General features: G+C 27.7%; 1 protein-coding gene across 1 annotated transcript; it reads right to left on the minus strand.

The window, feature by feature from the left end:
• Positions 1-36: 36 nt before the first annotated feature.
• LOC101237380 (ribosome-recycling factor) lies at positions 37-25930 on the minus strand. The gene is made up of 6 exons (XM_065818806.1): positions 25746-25930; positions 25157-25312; positions 18414-18538; positions 8209-8300; positions 5559-5712; positions 37-524 (listed from the first exon to the last, which is right to left on the minus strand). Exons 1-6 carry the CDS (start codon positions 25906-25908, stop codon positions 447-449), a joined length of 768 nt encoding a protein of 255 aa, XP_065674878.1. The 5' UTR covers positions 25909-25930; the 3' UTR covers positions 37-446.
• Positions 25931-26289: the final 359 nt, after the last annotated feature.

Raw genomic sequence — 26289 nt, forward strand, 5'->3', positions numbered from 1 at the left:
ACTGTATATATAAAATAGTATATAGAAATGAGTTAATTACAGTTTATAAGAATATATTCTTACAGCTACAAAAATTTTATTAATAATTATTATATTTATCAAGCTTGGTTGAATGTAAAAATAAAAATAAAAATGTACACGTAAAGATACAAAAAATGTACTTGTAACATCCTACGTAAAAAATGTACTTGTAACATCCTACGTAAAAAATGTACTTGTAATATCCTATGTAAAAAGTCTTGTAACTAATGAATAACTTGATTCTATGCTTTTAATGTTTTATTGATGAGAGGCTTTAACGAATTTTAAAAACATTTCCAAGAGATTTCGTATCCCAATAATTGCTTAATTAAAATTCTTTTCAAAAGTATCCACAGTATTTTAGATCCATCCGATACTAGAGAGCTAATCATTTTGTGTATTACAACAAATGCATGAAAACAAACCTATTTTTTCATTTCTTCTGTTTTCTTTGCGTAAAGATCATCAATTTGATTAATATGAGAATCAAGAACAAGTTGAATCTTAAGTAGAAAAAAAATATTTATGTAAAAATAATTATAATACTTTATTAAATAATAAAGTGTAAGACAACAAACTAAAAAAAAAGTTTCAAAAAAAGCGATTTCAAATAAAAAAATTTTTTGATCTGAAGATCCAAACATTACTGACATTTATTTACTTTATAGTTATCAAAATTGTATAAGGTAGTGAATTCACTACAATATCTTTAAATTTATTTATAGTAATTTAAAAATTTTTAGTAAAAAATAATATCAACATAGTTAGACTAAGTTCTAACTATGCTGATATTATTTTTTATAATATTAATAAAGCTAATAATTTTATAATATTAATAAAGCTAATATTTTTATAATATTAATAAAGCTAATATTTTTATAATATTAATAAAGCTAATATTTTTATAATATTAATAAAGCTAATATTTTTATAATATTAATAAAGCTAATATTTTTATAATATTAATAAAGCTAATATTTTTATAATATTAATAAAGCTAATATTTTTATAATATTAATAAAGCTAATATTTTTATAATATTAATAAAGCTAATATTTTTATAATATTAATAAAGCTAATATTTTTATAATATTAATAAAGCTAATATTTTTATAATATTAATAAAGCTAATATTTTTATAATATTAATAAAGCTAATATTAATAAAATGAAAAACAATATTAGAAAAAAGGAAAAAAAAAATCATCATAAAAATCAGCTCATAAATGTTTCGTTTTCATCCTCAATTTTTAAAGCTTGCTGTTTTTGTTTTTGTTTTTTTTCAACTCAAAACAATATGTACAAGATAAATATAGATTGAATATATTACTGACAGGACTTATAGAAGATCAAAGAGTCTTATCACGAAGCCCTTTACAATCTCACAACAAAAATATAATCTATAACTGAATTTTTTTTTTTAAGAGGTTAAATAAAAGAATCTATATACTTTGATTTTATCAGTATTTAAAGGCAATCTATTTTTTTTAAAGCAATATGAAATTTTTTTAAGCTCAGTAATATTTAATAAATATTTTTATGTCTTTTTGACTGAAATAAACTTGTATTATCTTTAGAAATAATCGTAGTTAAATTAGAAGCTTCATAAATATCATTTATGTAGTTTGAAAATAAAATTGGCATAAGTATGGATACTTGGGAAACACCACATGTTGTTTTCGATATTTTGTGACAAAGATTCCTTGATATTAACAAATGTTTACAGTACCAAGATTTTGAAACGATATAGAGTTTTACCATATAATAGCATTTCAGATTGACAATAGTATTCTATACAGGGACGATTATTACATTAGCAGGGACAACTATTACACTGGCAGTTGTGATTAACACAGTGTTTTTTTCCCTGCAAATATAAACTCACATAGCAGTGTTTAACCTTATGCTTTTAAATGTGTGCGCTTTTCAACTTTTCAAGTAAAAAAGAATTTTTCAGGTAAAACACAATTCAGGTAAGAAACTTAATAAAAATTGTTAAAAATTTACACATATTTCTATACAATGACTGGTAAAATTAAAACATAAAAAAAAAACATTAATACCTTGGTAAAAAAGTACTCTGCACATTTGGTGTAGAACTCATCATGACACATGTCAGTATAGAACTCAGAAATTATGACACATGTTAGGTTTCTCACAAAACATGTTATGCTTGTGTCAAGGATCACAGGAAATAGCACAAAGAAAAGATCGCAAAAGTTCAACAAAAAGATACAAAAAAAGTAGACTGCTTTAAAGTTTGCAATACTTATGGAGGAGAGCAAACTAGTCATTCAAGCAATATTTTTGCAGCATATTTCTATATAACTATTTTTTTATAACTTCAAATTTAAAAAGTCTTACCTTTGATGAAAAAACAAGGTTTTTTAATGGTATGAAATTACACCGGTTTAGAAATGTATAATAAATGTCATATTGTGAGAGTATTAGTGCTAATTTAAAAAAAAAAAAAAAAAAAACAGATTTCAAATGCAGTTTTACAATACTTAAATAAAATTTAAGAAAACCAGTTTGAAAAGTTATTAAAAACATTTTTCATTTTAAGAAATTTATTTTTTTTACATAATTTTAAGAAAATAATTGCAAGTAAATTAGGTGATTTTAATTTTTTTTTTAATATCTTTCCAGTTTTTTTTTAAATCAAAAATTAAATAATTCTATTATTTTATACATATTAAACAATTTTATACATATATATATATATATATATATATATATATATATATATATATATATATATATATAAAATTGATTTTTTTAAAAACGAAACATGTAAGAAAAACTTAGCACACGACTGCTTTGATGTCACAATGGGTTGCTTTGACGGTGCAGAAGTTTGTGAACTGGTGGGCCTATATATATTAGACTCACTATCTAAAATAATAAATAAAAAAGACGTTGGACTATAAACATTTAATTTATCTATACCAGAATAAGAAGATGAACCAAAAAGAAATGGCTTCACTAATTTTAATTTAAAGTATAACCCCCAAAAAAGAGAAAAAAAGACAAGAAAAAGAAATATAATATGGTTTAACCCCCCTTACAGTAAAAGCGTCTCTATTAATGTCGGACATATCTTCCTGAACTTAATCGACAAACACTTTCCAACATCCCACCCCCTAAGTAAACTATTCAATCGAAACACCATCAAATTGAGTTACAGCTGCACCAAAAATATCGAAAGTATAATAAAAAGCCACAACAAGAAAATTAGTTCAGAAAGACCAAAAGAATACCCACCCTGCAATTGCATAAAGAAAGAAAACTGCCCTAAAATAGGAAAATGTAGAGCCTCTAATGTTATTTATAAATGTATAGTATCCCCCCCTAACACCCCAGAAAAAGTATATATTGGCCCAGCAGAAGGTGAATGGAAGAAAAGATAGGCTAACCACAAACACTCATTCACAAACAAAAAGATGAAAAAATCAACCACCCTTTCAAAGTATATATGGCAGATAAAAGAAAACTTAAAAAAAAACACCAAAATTAACTTGGTCAATAATTAAAAGTCCCCATCTACAGCAACGTTACAAAAAAATGCTTGCTTTGCCTTCATGAAAAACTTTGCATAATATCATACAAAGGTACGCAAAAATTATTAAATAAAAAAACAGAAATTAATTCTAAGTGCCGTCACGAAAACAAGTTCTTGCTTGACAACCACGAGCCCAAAGATTAAAAAACCAAACCAAATAGCTCGCTCGCAAATAGTTATAGTTTTATAATTGTTTTTGAACGCCACGATGTTTTTTAAGTATATTTCTTAACGAAAAAAACAATGTATTTTTTACCTGATGATTGCTAAACGCATAAAACTTTTAGGAGTAAAAATCATGTAGTTATTTTTATTTAATCTCGTCAAAAAATCAATTATATAGCTCTGATATCATTCATCAAGCACTCTTGCTGAATATATGCTCACAGCAAAATTAAACTTATATATATATATGTACATATATATATATATATATATATATATATATATATATATATATATTATATGAATAATGCATACATATATTATAGATATATATAAATAAAATTACTATTTTTCACCTGCCCAATAAAAGACGGGATGTAATTAATAGGAGGGATTGATTTTAAATAAATCTTAAAATTTCAAAAAATATAAAAACAAAAGAAAAAATTCACATTTGTCATCAATTAGAGAGATATCATTTTATTAATGTGTTTATGTAATAAGTTAAGACTGCTACGCTTAACACACATTAAAGAGACAACTTTCTTTAACAAAGAAAAAAAAAATACATTAGACTTTTATACTTTTTGAAATTAATAAATGGGGTGAGGGTCCTAATAAATTAATAAACTGGGTGAGGTTCCCTAATAAGCTCCAGATGGTCAAAAAAACATTGTGTTAATAAAGCAATTGCACCAACATTAAGGTTGGTTTATGAGACTTAGAACTTTAACTTATTTAATTGTCATATATTTGAAGATCATTCATGGTTTTGCTGCTAACAGAGACCAGAGTCAACACCTTCAGCAACTCCATTTCCAAACCATATCATGACAAAACCAAGATCAAATTTTGTTAAGGTAAATCAAGCATCAAATTAACTTAAATTGGTTTCAACAAAATGGGTATTACACAATTTACTAAAACCATAGTACTACACAATTTACTAAAACCATAGTACTTATAAATTTATTCACCGTATAATTATCTTTCAAATGATATATGAAGTTTTTGCTTTTGGCGATATGAAATATTTGATTTTACGCTAGTCCTATGATATGCTGTTTGATTCTTTTGTTTGACAACAGAATTAAACAGCGTATCATAGTACTAGCAAAGTGAAAATAATTTGTTTCTATTTTATATTTTAGATAATAATTAAACTTAATTTTTTTATAGTTGTTTATCTTATTGATTAACAGATGTTTTAAAGAAACTGTTGTAGAAAATATCAAGGATTTATTAATCAATGAAGTATGAAGAAAACTATGCAAAATATAAACTAGTAAAAAATATAGATATTTCAAAAAAAAAAAAGTCTTTTTAAAAAGTCTTTTAAATAATAATATACAACAGCAAAAGTATTATATGATTTCATATTATATAACATAATTATATTTCATATAAACATTTTATATTATACAATATAATTTAAACTAAATAGTAATATTAAAAAAAACATAAATTTGAAGGTAGTTAAATAACTTAAAGATGTTAAGTGTAACACTAAAATATGATAAGTGTACTAATAACTCTTAAATATGATAAGTGTGCTATTTAACAAAGTTATAGGAAATTATACTTTAAAATTATTCAAAACTATGGTTAAAGATTAAAGTATTACATTTTAAGGTAAAAAGAAGTAACATTTTATGGTATGAAAAACTTAATTTTAAGTTAATAAAAACTTACACTTTGAGATTGAAAAATTTACTTATAAATTAAATTTTACTTATAAACAAAAAAAAGATTTTTAACTTTTTATCACTTAAAAAAAAAGATTAGAAATATTAAATTTAAATGATAATTACCATTTCTTCAATTCTCCTAATTGTATCAATACTGGCATTTTTGTTACGCAAATTAATGCTTGCTTTTTGACGAATTTTACGAAGGATGACTTTGACTTTTTCACCACTAGCTTTGGATAGTTTTAGTATGTTGTTACGATACTCAGTGGTGCTACTGAAAGATAAAAAGTTATTCATCATAAAAACATGTAAACTGTAAAGAGTTGCAAAAACCAAAACAAATAAACATTTTTTTATTTTAAATTTTATTCAAACTTAATATGATGCAATATGACTTATGCAATAAATATGATAAAAATGCAAAAATAAAAAAAATAAAAATGCATTGATGTAACACAATGAAAAAGAAAACATATAATATAATAAAAAACTAAAAAATATTGGAAATAGCAGTATAAAAAATTTAATGCTAAAATGCATATGGTTATGATTTATCTGACAAAAATTCCACCACCAACAACAACAACAAGGCCGAGTGATTTGGATGCTACAGGTTCAAATTTAATAATTCAATGTTTTCTATGTGAAATTTGTAAATGTATATTTATGATTTTTAACAAATTTAATTTTATTGATTTTTTTTTTTGGTAAAAAATAAGATCAAGCTGATGATCGAGAGCATGAGATGCAGGATTCACAAGATATGATGGATTCACAAGATAAGATACGATGGATTCACAAGATATGACGGATTTACAGATGATGAAGGTTACAAAATATAAAACTTTTTTATTCAGCCTGTAGGACATTGGTTTTAAGTATAATAAATTTGCTTATAAATTTTGGATATAGAAAAAAAAATTAAAAAATAAATCATAATGCAATAGATGTTGATGAGTTTTGATATATATGAGGTATGATTAAATCAGTAGATGGATGAGGAAGAGGTGGAAGAGAGGGCAGTAAAAGACATTTACTTAAAAAAGCATGGTTACTAAATGATTTGTGAGTAGAAGTATGATGCCGTCTGGGATAGTTATTTAACCTTGGTGAGAGCCAGGTTTGATTTTTTGAGGATTTCTTTTTAATTTGACAATTTTTAAAATTGATAAATAAAATTGAAATTTATCATTTTTTTCTTTTACATTACAAACATATTCTGACCGAACAGTTTCTTTTAAGCACTTCTGCCTAAAAAGATTTATCAGGGTTCTTAGTACTTATTACAAAGTTAATGGGAAGAAATTGGAGGGTGGGGTTCGTAATCCAGATCTAATAAATGGTGGAAAGAAGGGAGTTCTAAATAAAAGGGTGGGTGGGAAATTTTTTTCAGAACACACTTAAAACAATGTAATTCTATTGTAGCTAGCAAGCAAATGCGCATTTTTTACCAGTTGCTATTTAAGAGTTGTTTTTAACAGTTATCATAAATTCATTAGAATTTAATATGTTTAGGGGTCTTCCATAAAGTATGTATGCAGGTATGGAAGAAGGGTGTTAAAAACAACAACACCAAATACCCAAACACATACAAATCCATATACATGGAGAGGAGGTGTTAAAAACAGTGAGTAAAATAAAACATTTTGAGACAATAAAATTTATTGGAGTTTGACAAATTTTGTAACTTAATTAAATCAGTTAAAGCTCTTTTTGTAGTTTATATATATATATATATATATATATATATATATATATATATATATATATATATATATATATATATATATATATATATATATATATATATATATATATATATATATATATGCGGTAGTGGTGTAGTGGTGTAGTATATATATATATATATATATATATATATATATATATATATATATATATATATATATATATATATATATATGCGGTAGTGGTGTAGTGGTGTAGTATATATATATATATATATGCGGTAGTGGTGTAGTGTAGTGGTATATATATATATATATATATATATATATATATATATATATATATATATATATATATGTATATACATATATATATATATATACGTATATATATATATATATATATATATATATATATATATATATATATGCGGTAGTGGTGTAGTGGTAGAGCACTTGCTTCATAAGTAAGAGGTTCTTAGTTTAATTCCCACCACGTCCCTGGTAACTCAACTTGTTTCTCTGCATAGTGGCCTTGTTTGTCAAGATTCGTGTTTCGGAGTCACAGAGTTGGGAGAGGGTTATAACCACAAGTAGCCTTCTCATGTAGTGGCCTTCTTGGACCTCTGTAGTGGCCTTCTTGGACTTGGGGAGGTGAATTACAAGAAAAAAAAAAATATATATATATACTTATATATATACTCATATGTGTGCATGTATGTATGTATGTATGTATGTATGTATGTATGTATGTATGTATGTATGTATGTATGTATGTATGTATGAATGTATGTATGTATGTATGTATGTATGTATGTATGTATGTATGTATGTATGTATGTATGTATGTATGTATGTATGTATGAATGTATGTATGTATGTATGTATGTATGTATGTATGTATGTATGTATGTATGTATGTATGTATGTATGTATGTATGTATGTATGTATGTATGTATGTATTGGTAAATATATATGTGTATATACATACTTAATACATATTGCCTTTTATATATATTACAACATTATTATATTAATTTTAATATTATTATTTTAAGTTATAAACTTAAGTATATCTTACGCAGGTGCAATAAATTTTATTATATCACCATCAATAGTAGGGTTGATGTTCAATTCTGCATTTGCAATACCTTTTACTATAGAGTTCAACATCTATAAAATAGAAAAGAAACAATTTTAAAGCTAGTAAACAATTTATATTTGAAATTAAAAACTTAAGAAAATCATCCCATTTATCATTAATAAGAATCAAAAATTCAAACTAATGTACAATATCCTAAACTATAAGGTAATATTTTCGCTCAATTCTTATATACATACATACATACAATCAAAATTCTTGTGCAAACTACGTCAAATAAAAACGATAGTTTGAGTTTCAGATTGACTTTTTTTGTTTACAAAATACAATTGTCTATTTATTTTGCACTAGCATGAGTTACCCGGCGTTGCCCGGGCCAATATTTAAACTGGCTTACCTGATATCTGTACACAAAAATGGTCCCAAAAAATGGTCCTCTCTGATCCCGGGGTCAGGGGGGCCCATTTTTGGGCCCCCTTGACCCCGGGGGTTGGGGTACGGGGTCAAGACCCAGCTAAGAACCTTCTCCTCCTCGAGGACTACCCCCATGCCAAATTTCATCGAGATCGGTCGGGCGGTTTGGATTTCTATACAGAACAAACAAACACACACACACACATTGCCCTTTATATATATAGAAGAAAGACAAACAAACAAACACACACAAACACACATTGCCCTTTATATATATAGCTGGAGTTACCCGGCGTTGCCCGGGCCAATATTTAAACTGGCTTACCTGATATCTGTACACAAAAATGGGCCCAAAAATGGGCCTAAAAAATGGTCCCCCCTGACCCCGGGAACAGGGGGGCCCATTTTGGGGCCCCCTTGACCCCGGGGATCGGGGTACGGGGGCAAAACCCAGCTAAAAACCTTCTCCCCCTCGAGGACTACCCCCATGCCAAATTTCATCGAGATCGGTCCGGCGGTTTGGATTTCTATAGAGAACAAACAAACAAACACACACACATTGCCTTTTATATATATAGAAGATAGAAGATAGAAGATAACAGACACTGATTTTTTTTTTGTAGTGCTTGAGATTTTATTTTATTTATACAAACGGCTAAGAACTTGACAACTTTATAATATAAGTTTTTTTATACTACAACAATTTTTTTGTTTTTAGTTAAACATAATTTTAATATTATAAAGGTAAGAATAAATATTACATAATTATAATATAAAGTTATAAAAGAATAAGTAAAAAAAAAAATTCTTTTTTTTTCAAATACAGATTTTCACATGCAGTGCAGAGAGATTTGTTTTCCCAAAATCCTCGGTGTTTCATTACTAACATTAATGGTCAAGTCAGGTTTTCAAAGTTGTTTATAAAAGAAAAGCATTACTATTGTAACTAAAATGAAAAATACAAAAGCCATTTTCAAAATAAACCAATGCTTTATTTCGAAAACTTTCGAACTTGCTTTATAAAATGCAATGGTTTTTTTGAATGCATGGTTATTGTAAAAAAAAAAAAAAAATTATTTGAAATAATCAGTTTCTTACAAAAATGCCATTATGAAAAAATAAATTGATAATATTCTATAATTAATCTTTTTCTTAGTCAATGCTGTCTGTCTTTAAAGCTATTATTTATAATTCAGTTTATAACAATGAACCTTTTAAAAAATACATTTAAAAAGTAAAAAATTGTTTTTTTGAATGTTTTGCTTTTTTTTTATTTTACTTAAACTCATATATATATATATATATATATACACACATATATATATATATATATATATATATATATATATATATATATATATATATATATATATATATATATATATATATATATATATATATATATATACACATATATATATATCAATCCTCGGAATTAGGGTCGGCATTCGGCAATGCCGACCTAAAAGTGTTTGAGTTCGGCAAAAAATTGCCGACCTCGTTTCGATGTTTAATGGTAAGACCTTTGTATCAAACTTTTTTTGCCGACCTCTGAAAGATTGGGGTTGGCAAATTATTGCCAACCTCAATTTTCCTAATTCCGAAGGTTGATATATATATCAGAGTTGTTACGACATAATATGTCTGGCAGATCTGTTGACATATTTTCAGACATATTTTCTGCCGACATAAAATATGTCCCACATATTTTCGATTGACATATTTTGACATATTTTTATGTTTGAATTATTTTCTGCTGACATAAAATATGTCAGACATATTTTCTATTGACATATTTTGACATATTTTTATGTCTGAATTATTTTCTGCTGACATAAAATATGTCAAACATATTTTCTGTCGACATATTTTGACATATTTTATGTCGGAATTATTTTCTGCTGACATAAAATATGTAAGATATATTTTCTATCGATATATTTTGACATAATTTTATATCTGAATTATTTGCTGTTTGATATTCTTGAAGAAAAAATCAATCTAACAATTTTATTGCGCATTTCAACTTAATTTACAGATTTAAGTAAAAATAGTTTAACAAATATGTTGCTTTTTTGCAATCAATTATAACTGCAGGTCAACAAAGAAAAAATTTTTTTCTGGTGCCGAGCAAACAATTTGTTTTTTGGATTGCATTTCACATTTTGATTTCAAATATGCAACTCATTTTTTACCATCACGTCAAGTTGTAAAGATATTTGGGTTCAGATGATCTGAACCCAATATGCTGCTGACATAAAATATGTAAGATATATTTTCTATCGACATATTTTGACATAATTTTATATCTGAATTATTTGCTGTTTGATATTCTTGAAGAAAAAATCAATCTAACAATTTTATTGCGCATTTCAACTTAATATACAGAGTTAAGTAAAAATAGTTTAACAAATTTGTTGCTTTTTTGCAATCAATTATAATTGAAGGTCAACAAAAAATTTTTTTTTTTTCTGGTGCCGAGCAAACAATTTGTTTTTTGGATTGCATTTCACATTTTGATTTCAAATATGCAATTCATTTTTTACCATCACGTCAAGTTGTAAAGATATTTGGGTTCAGATGATCTGAACCCAATATTAAATATTAAAGATCTGAATCAGATCTTTAATATTTGGGGTAAAGTCCCTAATATTGTCAAAAAAAATAATGTCAACTTGGGTCAACTTGGGTCTCAAAAAAAGCGTATTTTATAAGATGGTATAGAGATTTTAGAAAACATAAAAATTTTTCCTAAAAATTTTTTGGCAAAAAAATTATTTGAAAAAATGCTTAAGACTCTTAAAAAAATGTCAACAAAATGTTTTTCAGCAATAATACAAAAAAATGCTTATTTTTATTACAAACAAATAACATCTTTAAAATCTCTATGAAAATACGTTTCTTTTTAGACTCAGGTTGACATACTTTTGAACAACTTTTTTTTCGACAATATTAGGGACTTTACCCCAAATTCTGAAGATTTGAACCCAAATATCCTTACAACTTGACGTGATGGTAAAAAATGAGTTGCATATTTAAAATCAAAATAAGAAATCCTACATAAAAAACAAATTGTTTTCTTGGCACCAGAAAAAAATTTTGTTTTTGTTGACCTGTGTTATGCATCATAAAACTTTTATTTTAAATCCTATAAGCAAATATCTTTTGTTTCATAAAAGTCTTTTTCTGCCCTTTTTAGCGATGTATCATTTGATAGTATTGTTAAAGTATTTTCAGCGATGTATCATTTGAGAGTATCGACTAGTATTGATGCATTATTTGATAGTATTTGATAGTATTTGATAGTATTGATTAGTATGGATTAGTAATGGCGATACCCCTTGTTAAAATGTAAAAACCATATCAAGCTGAGTTTTTATTACTGAAAATGGTTTTTATTAATATGACTAAGCTTAAAATTATTCTCTTGATTAAAATAATATTTAAAAAAAAACATTTTTAGTTATTTTTAACTAATAGTTGATTCATTCAATAAATTATTCTCCATTTTTGACTTTAAATCGTAAGGAAAACGAAAAAAATAATTATTCCAATATATATTTCACTCAAAACATTTTATGCAAGTTTATGGCAGTTAATTATGCTGTTATAATGCAATTGTCAATTATTTTATTGTTAAATAAATCATAACTATTATAACTAAAAGTATATTATTCGTAATTAGTTATAAATTATTACCGGTTAGTCTTCTTAATATGAATTTAATGAGCTGAATATATCTTTTGTGAAATATTTCAAATTCTTCAGCTTAAATGAATTTAATTTGGCACAAATTTTTTGAAATTCTGTGAACCGTTTTTTTCATAGAATCTTTTGAATTCAATTTTTCATAATGAAATCTTTTTCAGGATCAACTAATAATTAAAAACAACTGAAAAAGTATTTTTTTTTTTTATTATTTTAATCAAAGAAATAATTTTAAGCTTAGTCATACTAATAAAAACCACTTTCAGTAATAAAAACTCAGCTTGAGATTTTATATTCTAATAAGGGAAAGCGCCAATACTAATCAATACTAATCAATACTAATCAATACTATCAAATACTATCAAATGATGCCTCAATACTAGTCAATATTAGTCAATACTATCAAATGTCAATATTAGTCAATACTATCAATGTCAATATTAGTCATAATCAATAAATAAGTCAATAAATGCCAATATTAGTCAATTCCTATCAAATGATACCTTGCTAAAAAGGGCAGAAAAAGACCTTTATGAAACAACTGATGTTTGCTTATAGGGTTTAAAGTAAAAGTTTTATGAAGCATAATTGATTGCAAAAAAGCAACAAATTTGTTAAACTATTTTCACTTAACTCTGTAAATTAAGTTGAAATGCGCAATAAATTTGTTAGATTGATTTTTTCTTCAAGAATAGAAAATATGTCTGACATATTTTATGTCAGCAGAAAATAATTCAGACATAAAAATATGTCAAAATATGTCAACAGAAAATGTCTGACATATTTTATGTCAGCAGAAAATAATTCAGACATAAAATTATGTCAAAATATGTCGACAGAAAATATGTCTGACATATTTTATGTCAGCAGAAAATCATTCAGACATAAAATTATGTCAAAATATGTCGACAGAAAATATGTCTGACATATTTTATGTCAGCAGAAAACAATTCAGACATAAAATTATGTCAAAATATGTCGATAGAAAATATGTCTGACATATTTTATGTCAGCAGAAAATAATTCAAACATAAAAATATGTCAAAATATGTCAATCGAAAATATATCTGACATATTTTATGTCAGCAGAAAATAATTCAGACATAAAATTATGTCAAAATATGTCAATAGAAAATATGTGGGACATATTTTATGTCAGCAGAAAATATGTCTCAGACATATTTGACAGATAACAACCCTGTATATATATATATATATATATATATATATATATACAGGGTGACCAGAAAGTTCTGTCAGTAATCAATGTGCATACTCTCTGGTCTCCCATATTTCATTATTTACAAGTGTTTATCATTAATTTTTGTATCAGTTTTGTATCAATTTAGTACAATTGTAACTGTACGATGATGCTTATCAATTGTAACTGAATTTGTCAATAGTAACTGGGTTTGTTCTTTCTATTGTAGTCATTATGAATGTTCATTGTTTGTTGACTCAATGACATTATGAGGAAGGACTTACGGGTGCTGAAATATTCAAATTAGTAAAGGTGCATGAAATTACTGAGAGATGTGTTTATCGAACTATCCAACGGTTGCGTGAAACTGGTGGTGTTGAAGACCGTGAAAGGTCGGGTCGTCCACGAATAGTTCGAACCCCAGATTGTATTAAACGAATACGCGAGAAAACTTGGAGGAACCCTGAAAGGTCAGCGCGAAAATTGGCTCAGGAGGAAGGAGTACCCAGGGAGTCGATGAGGGAATTATTGAAATTAGACCTTGGATTGAAACCTTATCGCAAGCATAAAGTTCATGGATTGACTGCAAATCAAAAGCTGGCCAGGTTGCAAAGATGCAAGATGGTCATTGTGCAGTACAGAACATTATCTTTTCTGATGAAAAGTTATTCGTGATGGAACAAAGTTTTGATGCTAAAAACAATGTTGTGTGGTTAACATCATTAAAGGACATACCTCAGTCTTAAGGAACAGTTCAGCGGTATCAGAATCGAAGTTCAGTGATGGTATGGGCAGCAGTGTGTAGCAAAGGAAAATTGCCATTGGTCTTTATCGAACGTGGCACCAAAATTAATGCAATATCTAATCAACAGAGTATTTTGCAACCAGAAGCCAATTTGTTATATCCCAATGGAGACTGGTATTTTCAACAGGATTCAGCACCAGCTCATACAGCTAAAACAGCGCAAGAATGACTCCAACAGAATTGCCCTAAGTTTATTGCTAAGGATGAGTGGTCTGCGTCCTCTCTCGACCTGAATCCACTTGATTTTTGTGTGTGGGGTATTTTGGAGTCCAAGGTCAATGCTAAACAACATCCCAACTTGGCCTCCATGAAACGAATGATGATCCACAAATGAGAAAAATTTCCTATGAAAACCATTCGTGCCGCCATACAATCATGGCGTCATCGATTATCATTGACAGTGGACCGAAAAGGAGACCGATTTGAATAATTCTTGGTATACTTACACTACATATGTTACTTGATCTGTTACTGTAATTTCAGTAGTTGATGTATATTACATTAAAGGTAAATTGATTGTGAAGTACTGACAGAACTTTCCGGTCACCCTGTGTGTATATATATATATATATATATATATATATATATACGCACACACACACACACACACACACACACACACACACACACACACACACACACACACACACACACACACACACTTACATACTGGGGCTATTCTAGGGTGTTTTCAACAGTGTCAACAGCATTTTGGCACTGGCCAAATTAAAATTTAAGGAACTTTTAATTTTTTTATAACATTTTTTACGGAAAATATTGTTGTTTTTTTTTGTGAAAAAACACCTATGTGTGGCGATATTTTCAATAAATTTCTCTGGGAAAAAAGGGAAGGGTTACCGCCGCCCAAATTTTTGTTCTAGAATAGCTCCTGATATATATATATATATATATATATATATATATATATATATATATATATATATATATATATATATATATATAATGTAAAATTGTCAACACTAAATTATAGTGTTATTATTTTTATATTATATATTGAATTCATATATAAAAATATATTAATTATATTAATATATTTATATATTAAAATAAATTTGTCTCAAAGCAAAATAAAAAAATATAATACACAATTAAATATTCTGCTTAAAAAATTGTAATTATACGCACAGTTTTACTGTGGAACCTTTAATTGTTGTAATAATTTTAAAACTTCCTGCATTCTGTTACATTAAGAAAATATAAAGTATTTTTTATAAGTAGTAAACACTTATATAGCTTTTCAACCTTTCATAACGTCAAACTTTTTTATCAAATAGGTTAAGTTGTTAATAAATGAATGCTTGTGTGAAAAGAAAACGCTTGCCTGAAGAATTTTTTCACTGTGCAATAAATGACGCTCACTGATTATATTCTTGTATCATTAATCCTGCAAGCATATGCTTATAACGAATATAGAATCATGCAAAAACTGAAAGCTCTAGTAAAAAAAGCTCTTTAGAGGAGCAACTTGCATGACTCGCCAAGTTCATTTTAGAAGAACTTTTCTCTGCTCTCACACTCATTTACTACTGTTGAGGTCTGCACATACTTACATACATGTAAACACACTCACTAGGGTTTCCCAAAAAATGACATTTTTGATAATATATCTGCTGCCACCTATTTAATACGTTCTTTATATTAAAATAACACCTTTAAATTAATATAATATAAAACAACAAATTAATGAATAAAAGATATCTTTAGGTGTCCCCCAAGACCCTTGAACATTTAACGAGTTCCTAATACTAAAAAGAAAAAGTTTATCATGTTGGGTCTCAAATGAAACAAAGTTATATAAAAATTTTAAAAATGACAATTATATTATAAAAAACTAATTAAAAAAATACTTTAGTCAAAAGTATGGTAAAAATACACTCTTTTTTCATTTTTAGTTAACAAATGTTATTTTTATGCAACAAAATCTAATATATTAATTTTTATATAATATAGTTATCATTTTTCAAACTTTCATGCATAACTTTTTTAATAATATTAGGTACTTGCTTAATGTTCAAGGGTCTTGGGAGAACCTTGAATGTTTAAGAAATGATAATATTATTTAAAATTATTAACTACTGAAACTTGGGTTAAATACCAAAAGTTGGGTTATGCGGTAGTGGTGTAGTGGTAGAGTGCTCGCTTCATAAGCGAGAGGTTCCGAGTTCGATCCCCACCACATCCCTGGTAGTACCGCGCTCAACTTGTTTCTCTGCGCAGCGGCCTTGTTGGTCAAGGTTTGTGTTTCGGAGCTATAGAGTTGAGAGAGGGGTATAACCACAATTAAGTAGCCTCCTCATCTGTAGTGGCCTTCTGGGCCTTGGGGAGGTGAACTAACACCCAAAAAAAAAAAAAAAAAAAAAAAAAAATAAATATAAAAAATTTGGAGCAGAGGTAAAAAAAATTTTAATGGTGCCGCAGCCTCAGCTCCAGGCTGCGGCACCATTAAAATTTTTGGCTCCAACTCCTGAGCAGCTCCAGAAGAAACAAATTAACATATAAAATATTTTATAAATATTTTTGTGGTTTTATCAAGATTGCTTGATATAAACTCAAGTGCAGAAAATAGACTACACTTATTTGTAAGAAAAAAGTGTAGTTCTGCACACTCTATGTATCCTTTTTGGGTTTTTCTCAATTTATTATTTCTTTTTCTTTTCTTTCTTTCTAAATTCTTTCTAAATTTCTTGACTTGGTGTTATATTTTTGGCATCTCTTTTATAAGTTATTTTCTGCTATTGCTTTTAGACTTGTTTTTCTCATATATCTGATTATTTTCTAACAATATTCTAAAGCTAGCAGTGAAATATATTTCTAGCCACATAAACTGTGGCTAGAAATATATTACAAATTATTAATTTCTTCACAACATACTGGACCTTTATCAAAAGTTGGGTAGAGTATGTTTCTTTTAAAGCATAACAATTAACTAGCTGCAAAGTTTGAACAACGCAGCACATCACCTTAATCTTAGTATCTTTACACCCTTCTTGGTGAAATAAGGTTAAATTTTTTTTCCCAAACTGCTGCACATTCTTTCTCATTCATATCCTGTCATAAATGCTCCTCGTGTTCCTCATCAATGTTTTAAAGTAACTTTTAAATTATGATATGCAGCAACATAAACTACATGACATTTTACAAAAAAACGATTTTATCAAAATTAATTTTAAAAAAACGCTAGCAATTTTTTGAATGTATACAAAAACAACTTTATATACATCAGCTTAAGTATAATTTATAAAATATTAAATTTCTAAGTGCCTCAAGGTAAGCATCAAATATTTAGCACTCTACCTATACATATAATATCAATAACATAGTATAAAATGCTTAATCTAGAAATCATAAAACTTTAAATGCATTATTAATTACAGTTTAATTGAAAAAATTCTTTTTTCATATAAAAAATAACTTGTTAGTACTTATAAACCCTTTAGCAAAAAGAAATTTTGATATTCCAAATTATCAAAGAGAGGAGCTAGCTTGGAGCTCCGGAGCTCCACTCTTTGATAATTTCTAGGTGGAGCTAGCTCCACCTAGAAATATTTCAGCTCCAGCTCAACTCCTCGTAAAAACATCAGCTCCAGATAGCCTGGCTTCAGCTCCGGAACAGCTCCAAAGCCCTGGTTAAATAAAATTGACACTTTTTCTTTAAGTTTGGTGATTAGAACCTAGATCAAGTATATAAGACTTAATACAATAAACAGACCTCTATAAATAATTATTATTCCCAAAATTTTTAAATCCAGTGTTATTTTGTTATTGTAGAAGCCCTGATAGAAGTTTTTACATCCAGGTAGCATTTGTCCAACCTCCAACCCTTAGTTTAAAAAAACAAATTATAGATTTTTTTTTAAATTGTTACATAAATACAAGTCTCGTCTATGTATCTGGACTGTGGATTATAAACTAAGATCATTTAGACATAATAATGTTGAACTTGAGTGATTGTGCTGTTTTTGAAATTAATTTCGAAATTGACTTGGATTTTTAAAAATTTATGTATTTAGTTTCTATAATGTTAATATTACCAACATTTTTTTTCTCAAGCATAGGTCGAATAATAAATTCTTTTTCTGTCATTGAAACATGTGCCATTTCACGCAATGGTAAAGTTGAATCACTAGTATCTATTGTCACATAGATGTTATCAATGCATTCTGAAAAAAAAAGTTAAAACAATTTCAAATGGAAGAACAAACTAAAAAGACAAAAATATAACTAAAATTTTTAGGCGATTAAAAAGATTTAATACATTTAAACATAAAATATTTATTTTAATTTTTGTCTTGATTTAAAGATCAATTTTTTCATATATATAGTTTTTTAACCTGCAGACATATTGCTGATTGGAAATGTAAAAGAAGTGAGAAATAAATTATGTTAAAATATAAAATAAAAAGATAAAAAAAATGGCTTACAAAAATCTTTTTTAACAAAATTAAATAACAATAACAAATAATACAAAAAAAACTTTTAACATAAAAGATGCTAAAATAAAAAATGATATTATTTAAAATTAATAACATAACTACTAAAAGTTGGGTTTAATAAAATTAATAATATAATATATAAAAAACAACAACTTAAAAAACAACAAACTGAAAACCAATATTTTAACCAAAAACAAGATTGAGCCTTAAAATGAGAAAGTACCAGACAAATGGTTCAGTATATCAAGAAATTATAAAATCAAGTCCTTCAAAAGCTTTAGAACCCAAAGCTTAAAAAGAATAAGTGGCAAGATGTCATGTGAAAAGTTATACAAATAAAATAAAAAAACTGTTCTTGTATCCTTTTAACATTACAAAGACATCATTTATATATGAGAGTCTGTAAGAACAAGATAAGGAATAAATTTGAGAAAACTGAAAAAATTCCCACAAAAATTTTTAATTCTAAATAAATAGTAAAATACCAAAAAGAGCACCAAGAAAAGTGCTTATTGACACTATAGAAGACTGAGGACCATAATGCATCCTTTTGGGCTGATAAAGTGTGTTGTCATTACTCCCAATCCCCACTAAACTCTTACAATGCCAATTATATTGATTTTGTACCTTAAAAACACCATTCTGCTAAATGTTCTAAACTTCATCCATAAATAAACTTCAGCTGTATTAGGTAATAATTAAAACCAAATTAAAAAAGAAGTTTAGAAAAGTTGAGCACTGGCTTTATGAAAAAGTATGATAAAGCTAGAAAACTTTATCATAGTGATGAAAATTAATTTTTTTCTTTATAACTTTGCTGTTCATACGCTCAATACTATAAATTTTAATTCAAGAAAAAAAGTTTCAATTTTACTAAACCTAACTCTAAACAGTTTAACATGCATGAACTTTGCGGTTTTGTCAGGCTTCCATAATGTCAATTAACTAATTTATGTATGGCAATATAGAGGAGTTGAGACAATTTTTTAAAATCAAAGTCCCTTTCCTGATGTTACCCTGTTTTTAAGATTAAAGTTTATTGTGATACTATCACTTAAAAGATTCCAGATTTGACAACTGGAATTTATAAAAACGACTGCTATCTTGGTTAACCCAAAACATTTCATGGATACAAAAACCATGCTAAAACATAATTACTTTCTTTCATAGTGTACTTACTTCTTCTTCCATAGCTATTTTACTTGAAAGCAATGGTTTTTTTTTAAGCCTTTGAGATGTGTTTTAAATTTTAGTAACTAGTTTTTTTTTATTATAAAGATGTTTTTTATAATAAATAAAATCACATAACTATTTGGAAAAAAAATTGCTGAAGTAAAGCATTAGTTTTTTAAAATTTTAAACATACACCGTTTGTATAAGCAAAAGTAAAGAAATGTGGTGTTTTTTTTTGTCTTGTTTTTAACAAACATTTGCCTGTTGGTCAATTAGTTACGCCCTGTACCCATAATTAAACAAATAAAAAAACTTATATTTTTATGCAAGTGTGTTAAGGAATGATTTATGCTATTACTCAGGCAATTTCTTTGTTTTATTAGTCAATATTTTTATAGAACTCCATCAAAAATCAAATATCCTGAATTAAAACAAAAATGGATAACTGGCCCAAATAGAGAAAACTTTACTGATCCATATAAATCAGCAGTTGTGTGTTTAAAGCACTTTACAGAAGCTGATATGGATAGAACTAGTCTCTCATGTATGAGAGTTCAATATGGTGCCATGACAGGCATTTTTGAAACTTTTTAATATTACTTAAAAGAAGCTAAACCAATTGGTTTAGCTTCTTTTAAGTAATATTGAAAAGCAAATTTAAACTATAAAGCTATGCAAGACAGAAAGGTTTTGAGCATTTATGAAGACAATTTTTAAAATGCTCAGGAAAATCTGCTTAGCAAGAATTTTCACCAGAATAAAAAGGTTTTGCTATAAACTTGCACTTTTATTTGCCTCATGCATTTAAAAGTAAAGATTATTTTTTGAACTTGCACAGAAACTATAAGATTGTCTACCCATGCCATAACTAGTTGATGTACATTTAACTTTGTCAATACTATATAAATAAAATTATTGGTAAAAAAACAATTTTTTTTTAGCTTAGAGATAAAATGCATCAGGGATCAGAAGCAGCATTGGGAGCAAAAGTAAAGTATGCCTGAGCCAAATTCAAAGAATATTTTTTACTATTAACAGCAAACGATGTATCATTAAAAATTAAAAAAAAGTGAAACATTGGAAATGAAGGTTGATGATAACCAGCATCTTGATAAGTTTGATGTTTGGAGTGACTCTATAGGAAAAAAATCTTAGGCAGAAATTGAAAATAGTGAGTGTATCTGATAAGGTGAAGATTTAGGTGGTTTAGGGATGTTTTGTAGATGGTTTAAGCATGTAGAGCATAATAATACAGTTAATCAGGTAACACCATGTAGAAAAAGGTTTTAGGAGAAAAGAGTAAAAGTTAAAGTACAAAAACTTGGAAAATGCATTAAAAATAAAATGAAAAAAACTTTAGTTAGGAAGATGCTCAAGATTGTGTATATTAGAGAAGTAGCATTGTGAGAAACACCCAACCTGTGTAAACGCAAAAATAATGACACTAAAACAATGATAATGACCTTACTACGGAGTTATCTTGAGCTGTTACAGAGATCTAGACAAAATCAGGAAAAATGAATGGACTTCATCATTTTATAAAGAAAAAAATTGCTAAACAAAAATATTTTGCATCACAAAGAAAAATTTATGTCAGTGGCAGGGAGATTATGCAATAAAACTTGAATGCGACCAAAATAAAAAGAAAAAAAAAGTAAAAGGGAAAGTACAGAACTCATGACTATGAAGCAAATTAAAAAAAAAAAACATATGTATAATTGATAAGGATGACATCAATTGCATAAAATCTTGCCAGATGAGCAATTATTATTCAATTACACACTTCACCAAGAAATCCACTATTCTTCAACTCACAAGTCACTCCACTATTCCTCAACTCACAACTCACTCCACTATTCCTCAACTCACAAGTCACTTCACTATTCCTCAACTCATAAATGATAAACCAATTGTAATAATTATAATATAGAATTTACATAAATATATATAGATATACATTTAAATATAATATAATAATATGTATAAACATAGGCGTAGAACGCGCTGGGGCTCGGGGACTCGAGCCCCATCCTGAAATTTGTCACTGGGGCTTTGCCCCACCCGGGAAAATTTATCAAGCTTTCAAAAATGTTTAAAAAATAAAATTCATAATATACTTAAAAATTAACAAATATCACAACTTAAAAACGATTGTAATATTTCCGCAAATACCTATGTTGACTTTCAAAAGTTTAAGCTTTCAAAAGTTTATATTATTTTTCGAATTTCAGAAATTCCACGCTTCTGATGAGTCTCAAGGGAGTTTGAGATCGGTAAAAACGTAACAAAAAGCAAATTAACGGAACTACATAAAGAAAAGAGTTGCGCGAGTTAAACGTTTGTTTAGTATTTTTTTTCTTTGATAACTTTGGCAGTATTAATTGTATTAATTATTTTAAAGTTTTGAATTAAAAACAATTGAATTAAAAAAAGCGTAAATTTTTGAAGAAACTTTTTAATTGTTCAACAGTACATTGACTTTAAAGTAATAAGTTGTACGATGTTGTAGAATGAAGAAAATTAATGGGTAAAATGGGTTTTACATGACCGCAAGAAAGAAAAAGTTTTTGTTCTACCTGCATCAAAGCTACCCAAATGAAAATGCCTTTACTTCGTAGTTCAAAAAAAAAAATTCGTATAAAGCTTTTATTTTAAACGGATTTTCTAATTGGAAGAAAGCGTTACAAATTTTTGGTTCTCGCGAGCATTCTGTATTCCATAGGGCGTCTGTTAGTATGATCGCCTCAGCAACACTGGAATCAACCGTTATCCAACAGCTTAATCATCACCAAAATAAAGAAATAGTGGATAATTGTACGGCTTTATCAAAAATATTTACAACACTTCTTTATTTGGTAATTCCTCAATTTCGTTTAAGAAAAATTTAGATTAACTATCAGTCATTAAATTTATTTACTGGATAACTAAATGTTTCTTCTTAATGTATTAAGGAACGCAAGACCTTGCCATTCGTGGAAAGGTTGAAAATAATTCAAACTTTCGCATGCTACTCAAACTACGAGCAGACGATTCTCTAGAACTGAAGAAATGGTTGAATTGTCCTGAAAAGCAAAGGTGGCTCTCGCCTTGCTCATGCAACGCTTCGTAAGCTATGCGAAAGTTTAAGGGAATCACAATTCTGTAGTTTGATGGCCGATGAAACAACGGATATGTCTGCGAAAGAACAAGTTTTGATCTGCATTCGTTAATGAAAAATTTAAAATTGAGGAGCTTTTTATTGGAATTTATTAAACTGAGAACATCAAGAGCGCAACTTTGTTAAACTGCTTGAAGGACATTTTGTGTCGATTTAGCCTGTTGATTCAAAATTGTCGGGGCTAATGTTTTGACGGATTGTCTAACATGTCTGGAAGTATCTATGGATTGCAGACTTTAATGAAGGAGAAAGAAGAGCGGGCAATTTACGTGCACTGCCGCGCTCATAATCTCAACTTGGTAGCACAAGATTCTGTTGAAAATCAAACAGAGATCAGGAATATTATGAATTTAGTCCAATCATTCATCGCATTTGCCCGTAGATTTCCAAAACGATTGGCATGTTTCAATAAATTTTGAAATGTAGAGGATGTAGAAAGCGGAACATCACTGCGGCCATTTTGCCCCACTCCATGGATCCTTAGAAAACCGCCCATTATATCTATTACGAGTAACTATTCCACCATTATCAACTGGTTAGAGGATTTTGAAAATCATTCTGATAATTCAGCCAAAAATAAGTCAGAAGCAGTGGGTTATCTGGAATTTTTTTGTAAGTTTGACACATTTTTCAAATTGGAAATTTTGCGCATGATCTTCACGATAATCGAGGATGCTAATACAGCACTCCAAGGTAAATATTGTTTTATTTCATAGTTTTAATATACTTTTTTAAAATATTATTTTACGCAAATTATAATGTTAAACGTTTATTGAAAATCATTTTAGGCATGCAGCCTAATTTTTTCAAAGCAAGAAATACCATCAACACACCTAAGGAGGTGTTAAAAGAAGCCCGGGGTGATCCTTGTTTCAAAGTCTTATGGGGTGCAGCCGTTGTAGCAGCAGAGTGTAGTTTACTTGACAAACCAGAGATGCCACGGAAACGTAAAATTACATCAAAATTTACTAGAAGTGGAGTTCCATACTTTGCTACGACTCCAGAGGACCACTACCGCCAGCTTTTCTATGCATCTCTGGATTGTATTATAACAGGACTTGCGACTCGTTTCGAACCAACTGAGACCACTGAGTATTTACCAAATGTAAAAAAATTTCTCAATGGTCAGTGCTTGTAAGTTGGATTTGATGAGGCTTTTTACTAAGATGACTTTGAAGGTTATAGAAGGCTACAAATCCATTGCGATATATTTGTGGATCATGCAAAATTCAAGAATATTCAACTAATTGATTTTGAATCAGTTTTGAATGAGCTTGTAGACCATGATGGTATCCTTTCTCAAATAATTCCACTGATTCCTGAGTTTATGAAGCTGGTAAAGATTTTACTATGTCTGCCTGTCACCTCATGTACATGTGAGCGCTCTTTTTCTTGTCTTCGTAGGTTAAAGACTTATTTGTGTTCTACAATATCTCAGGAGCAATTGAATCATCTCGCTGTTTTAAATTGCCATCGCCATATTGCCTACACTCTTGATCTTGATCATTTGATCAATGAGTTTATAATGCGTGCCTCCATACGCATGAACACATTTTACTTGAGAAAATAAATTACATTTTTATGCCCATTGAAAAAACTTTTTATTTCTTATTTTAGATTTTCAACTCCTACAAAATAGTTTATGCCCCACCCGGGAAAACTAAAACTCTACGCCTATGTGTATAAATGTACATTTATGTAAATAATTACGCCAATTATAACTCAATCAAAAATTATCAATTCTAAAACTAATAGCAAGTATCATTGCTATTCTTATATACATATATTCTTATGTCAAAAACTACTAAAGATCTGGAAAACAACTATAGTATATCAAATTTTTAAGAAAAGGAAACTATAGATCTACTACTACGACATCTATTGCTTTTGATGTTATGCAGTCCATGATTTTAATTTTAATTTTATTTTAAAATAATTAAAAAATACTTCTACAAAATTATACATAGAAAATAGATTTAAAAATAATATAAAACAATGCAAATGAAATAATGTACCTGCTGTAATTTTCAAGGGATACTTCTGGCGGTATTCTAATCTAAGTTTATCAACTTTTGCTTGCATTTCACTATTCAACTCTTTTAAATCAAGAAAATTTTCACCAATACTTAAATCTATTTTTGCAACAGTTGAACTCTTCTTTTTTGGCTTATCTTTAAAGTTTAAAAAATTAAAAATGTCAAGCATCGCTAGCATAAGATTAAGTTTAACAATAATAAGTTAATTTCAATTTCAATTTAGTCAAACTAGTCAAATATTGACTAGTTAATTTTAACCTACGGATAAATAGCTGACTTAACCAATTGATAAGTACTTGATTTTAATAAATCAACAACTGATTGATTTCAACTAATTAATAAGGAGGTGATTTCAAGAAACCAATGAAAAACTAATTCTCAACCACTTCAAAAAATTATTAGTCAAACTTTGTTTAACTAATAACTAAGTAATAAGCTTCTTGATGATAAATTAAATATCATAATTTTAAAAAATTATTTATAAAACAATATACTGTTTAATTTTGAAAACAAGGAAACAAAAAAATTAACATAAATAAAAAAATTAAAAAAAAACATTCAAACAAACCTTTTGATGCAGACATAACTATGGTTGAATGCATTGACCTAATAACTTGGTGTTGATTCTTAGTAATATTACAAAATTTGGTGCAACATACACGCACCTGTAATCTGGAGATTAAACGCAATGGGTGAATAATATTCATGATGCTAACAGAAAAATAATTCATAACTTTTATCTTTGTTCATCTTTTACAGTGCATATATATATATATATATATATATATATATATATATATATATATATATATATATATATATATATATATATATATATATATATATATATATATATATATATATATGAAGACCACAGGGAAAAAAAAGGGCATATGTCACATTTTCCAACTATTTGAGTTATGTCCCCTATTATATAAACATAAACCTGAAGGTTAACAAAATAGAAATTGACATCAGAAAGAATCAAACTAGGTGGCTGAGCATGTTCAAACCTGATGTCTTTGGATGATGACAGTCAAAATAGATCAATCAACTTGTTTCTCTGCAGTGGACTTGTTCGTCAAGGTTTGTGTTTCGAAGTTATAGAATTG

This window comes from Hydra vulgaris, chromosome 15 (genome assembly GCF_038396675.1).
Source record: "Hydra vulgaris chromosome 15, alternate assembly HydraT2T_AEP".
Taxonomy (NCBI): Eukaryota; Metazoa; Cnidaria; class Hydrozoa; order Anthoathecata; family Hydridae; genus Hydra; species Hydra vulgaris.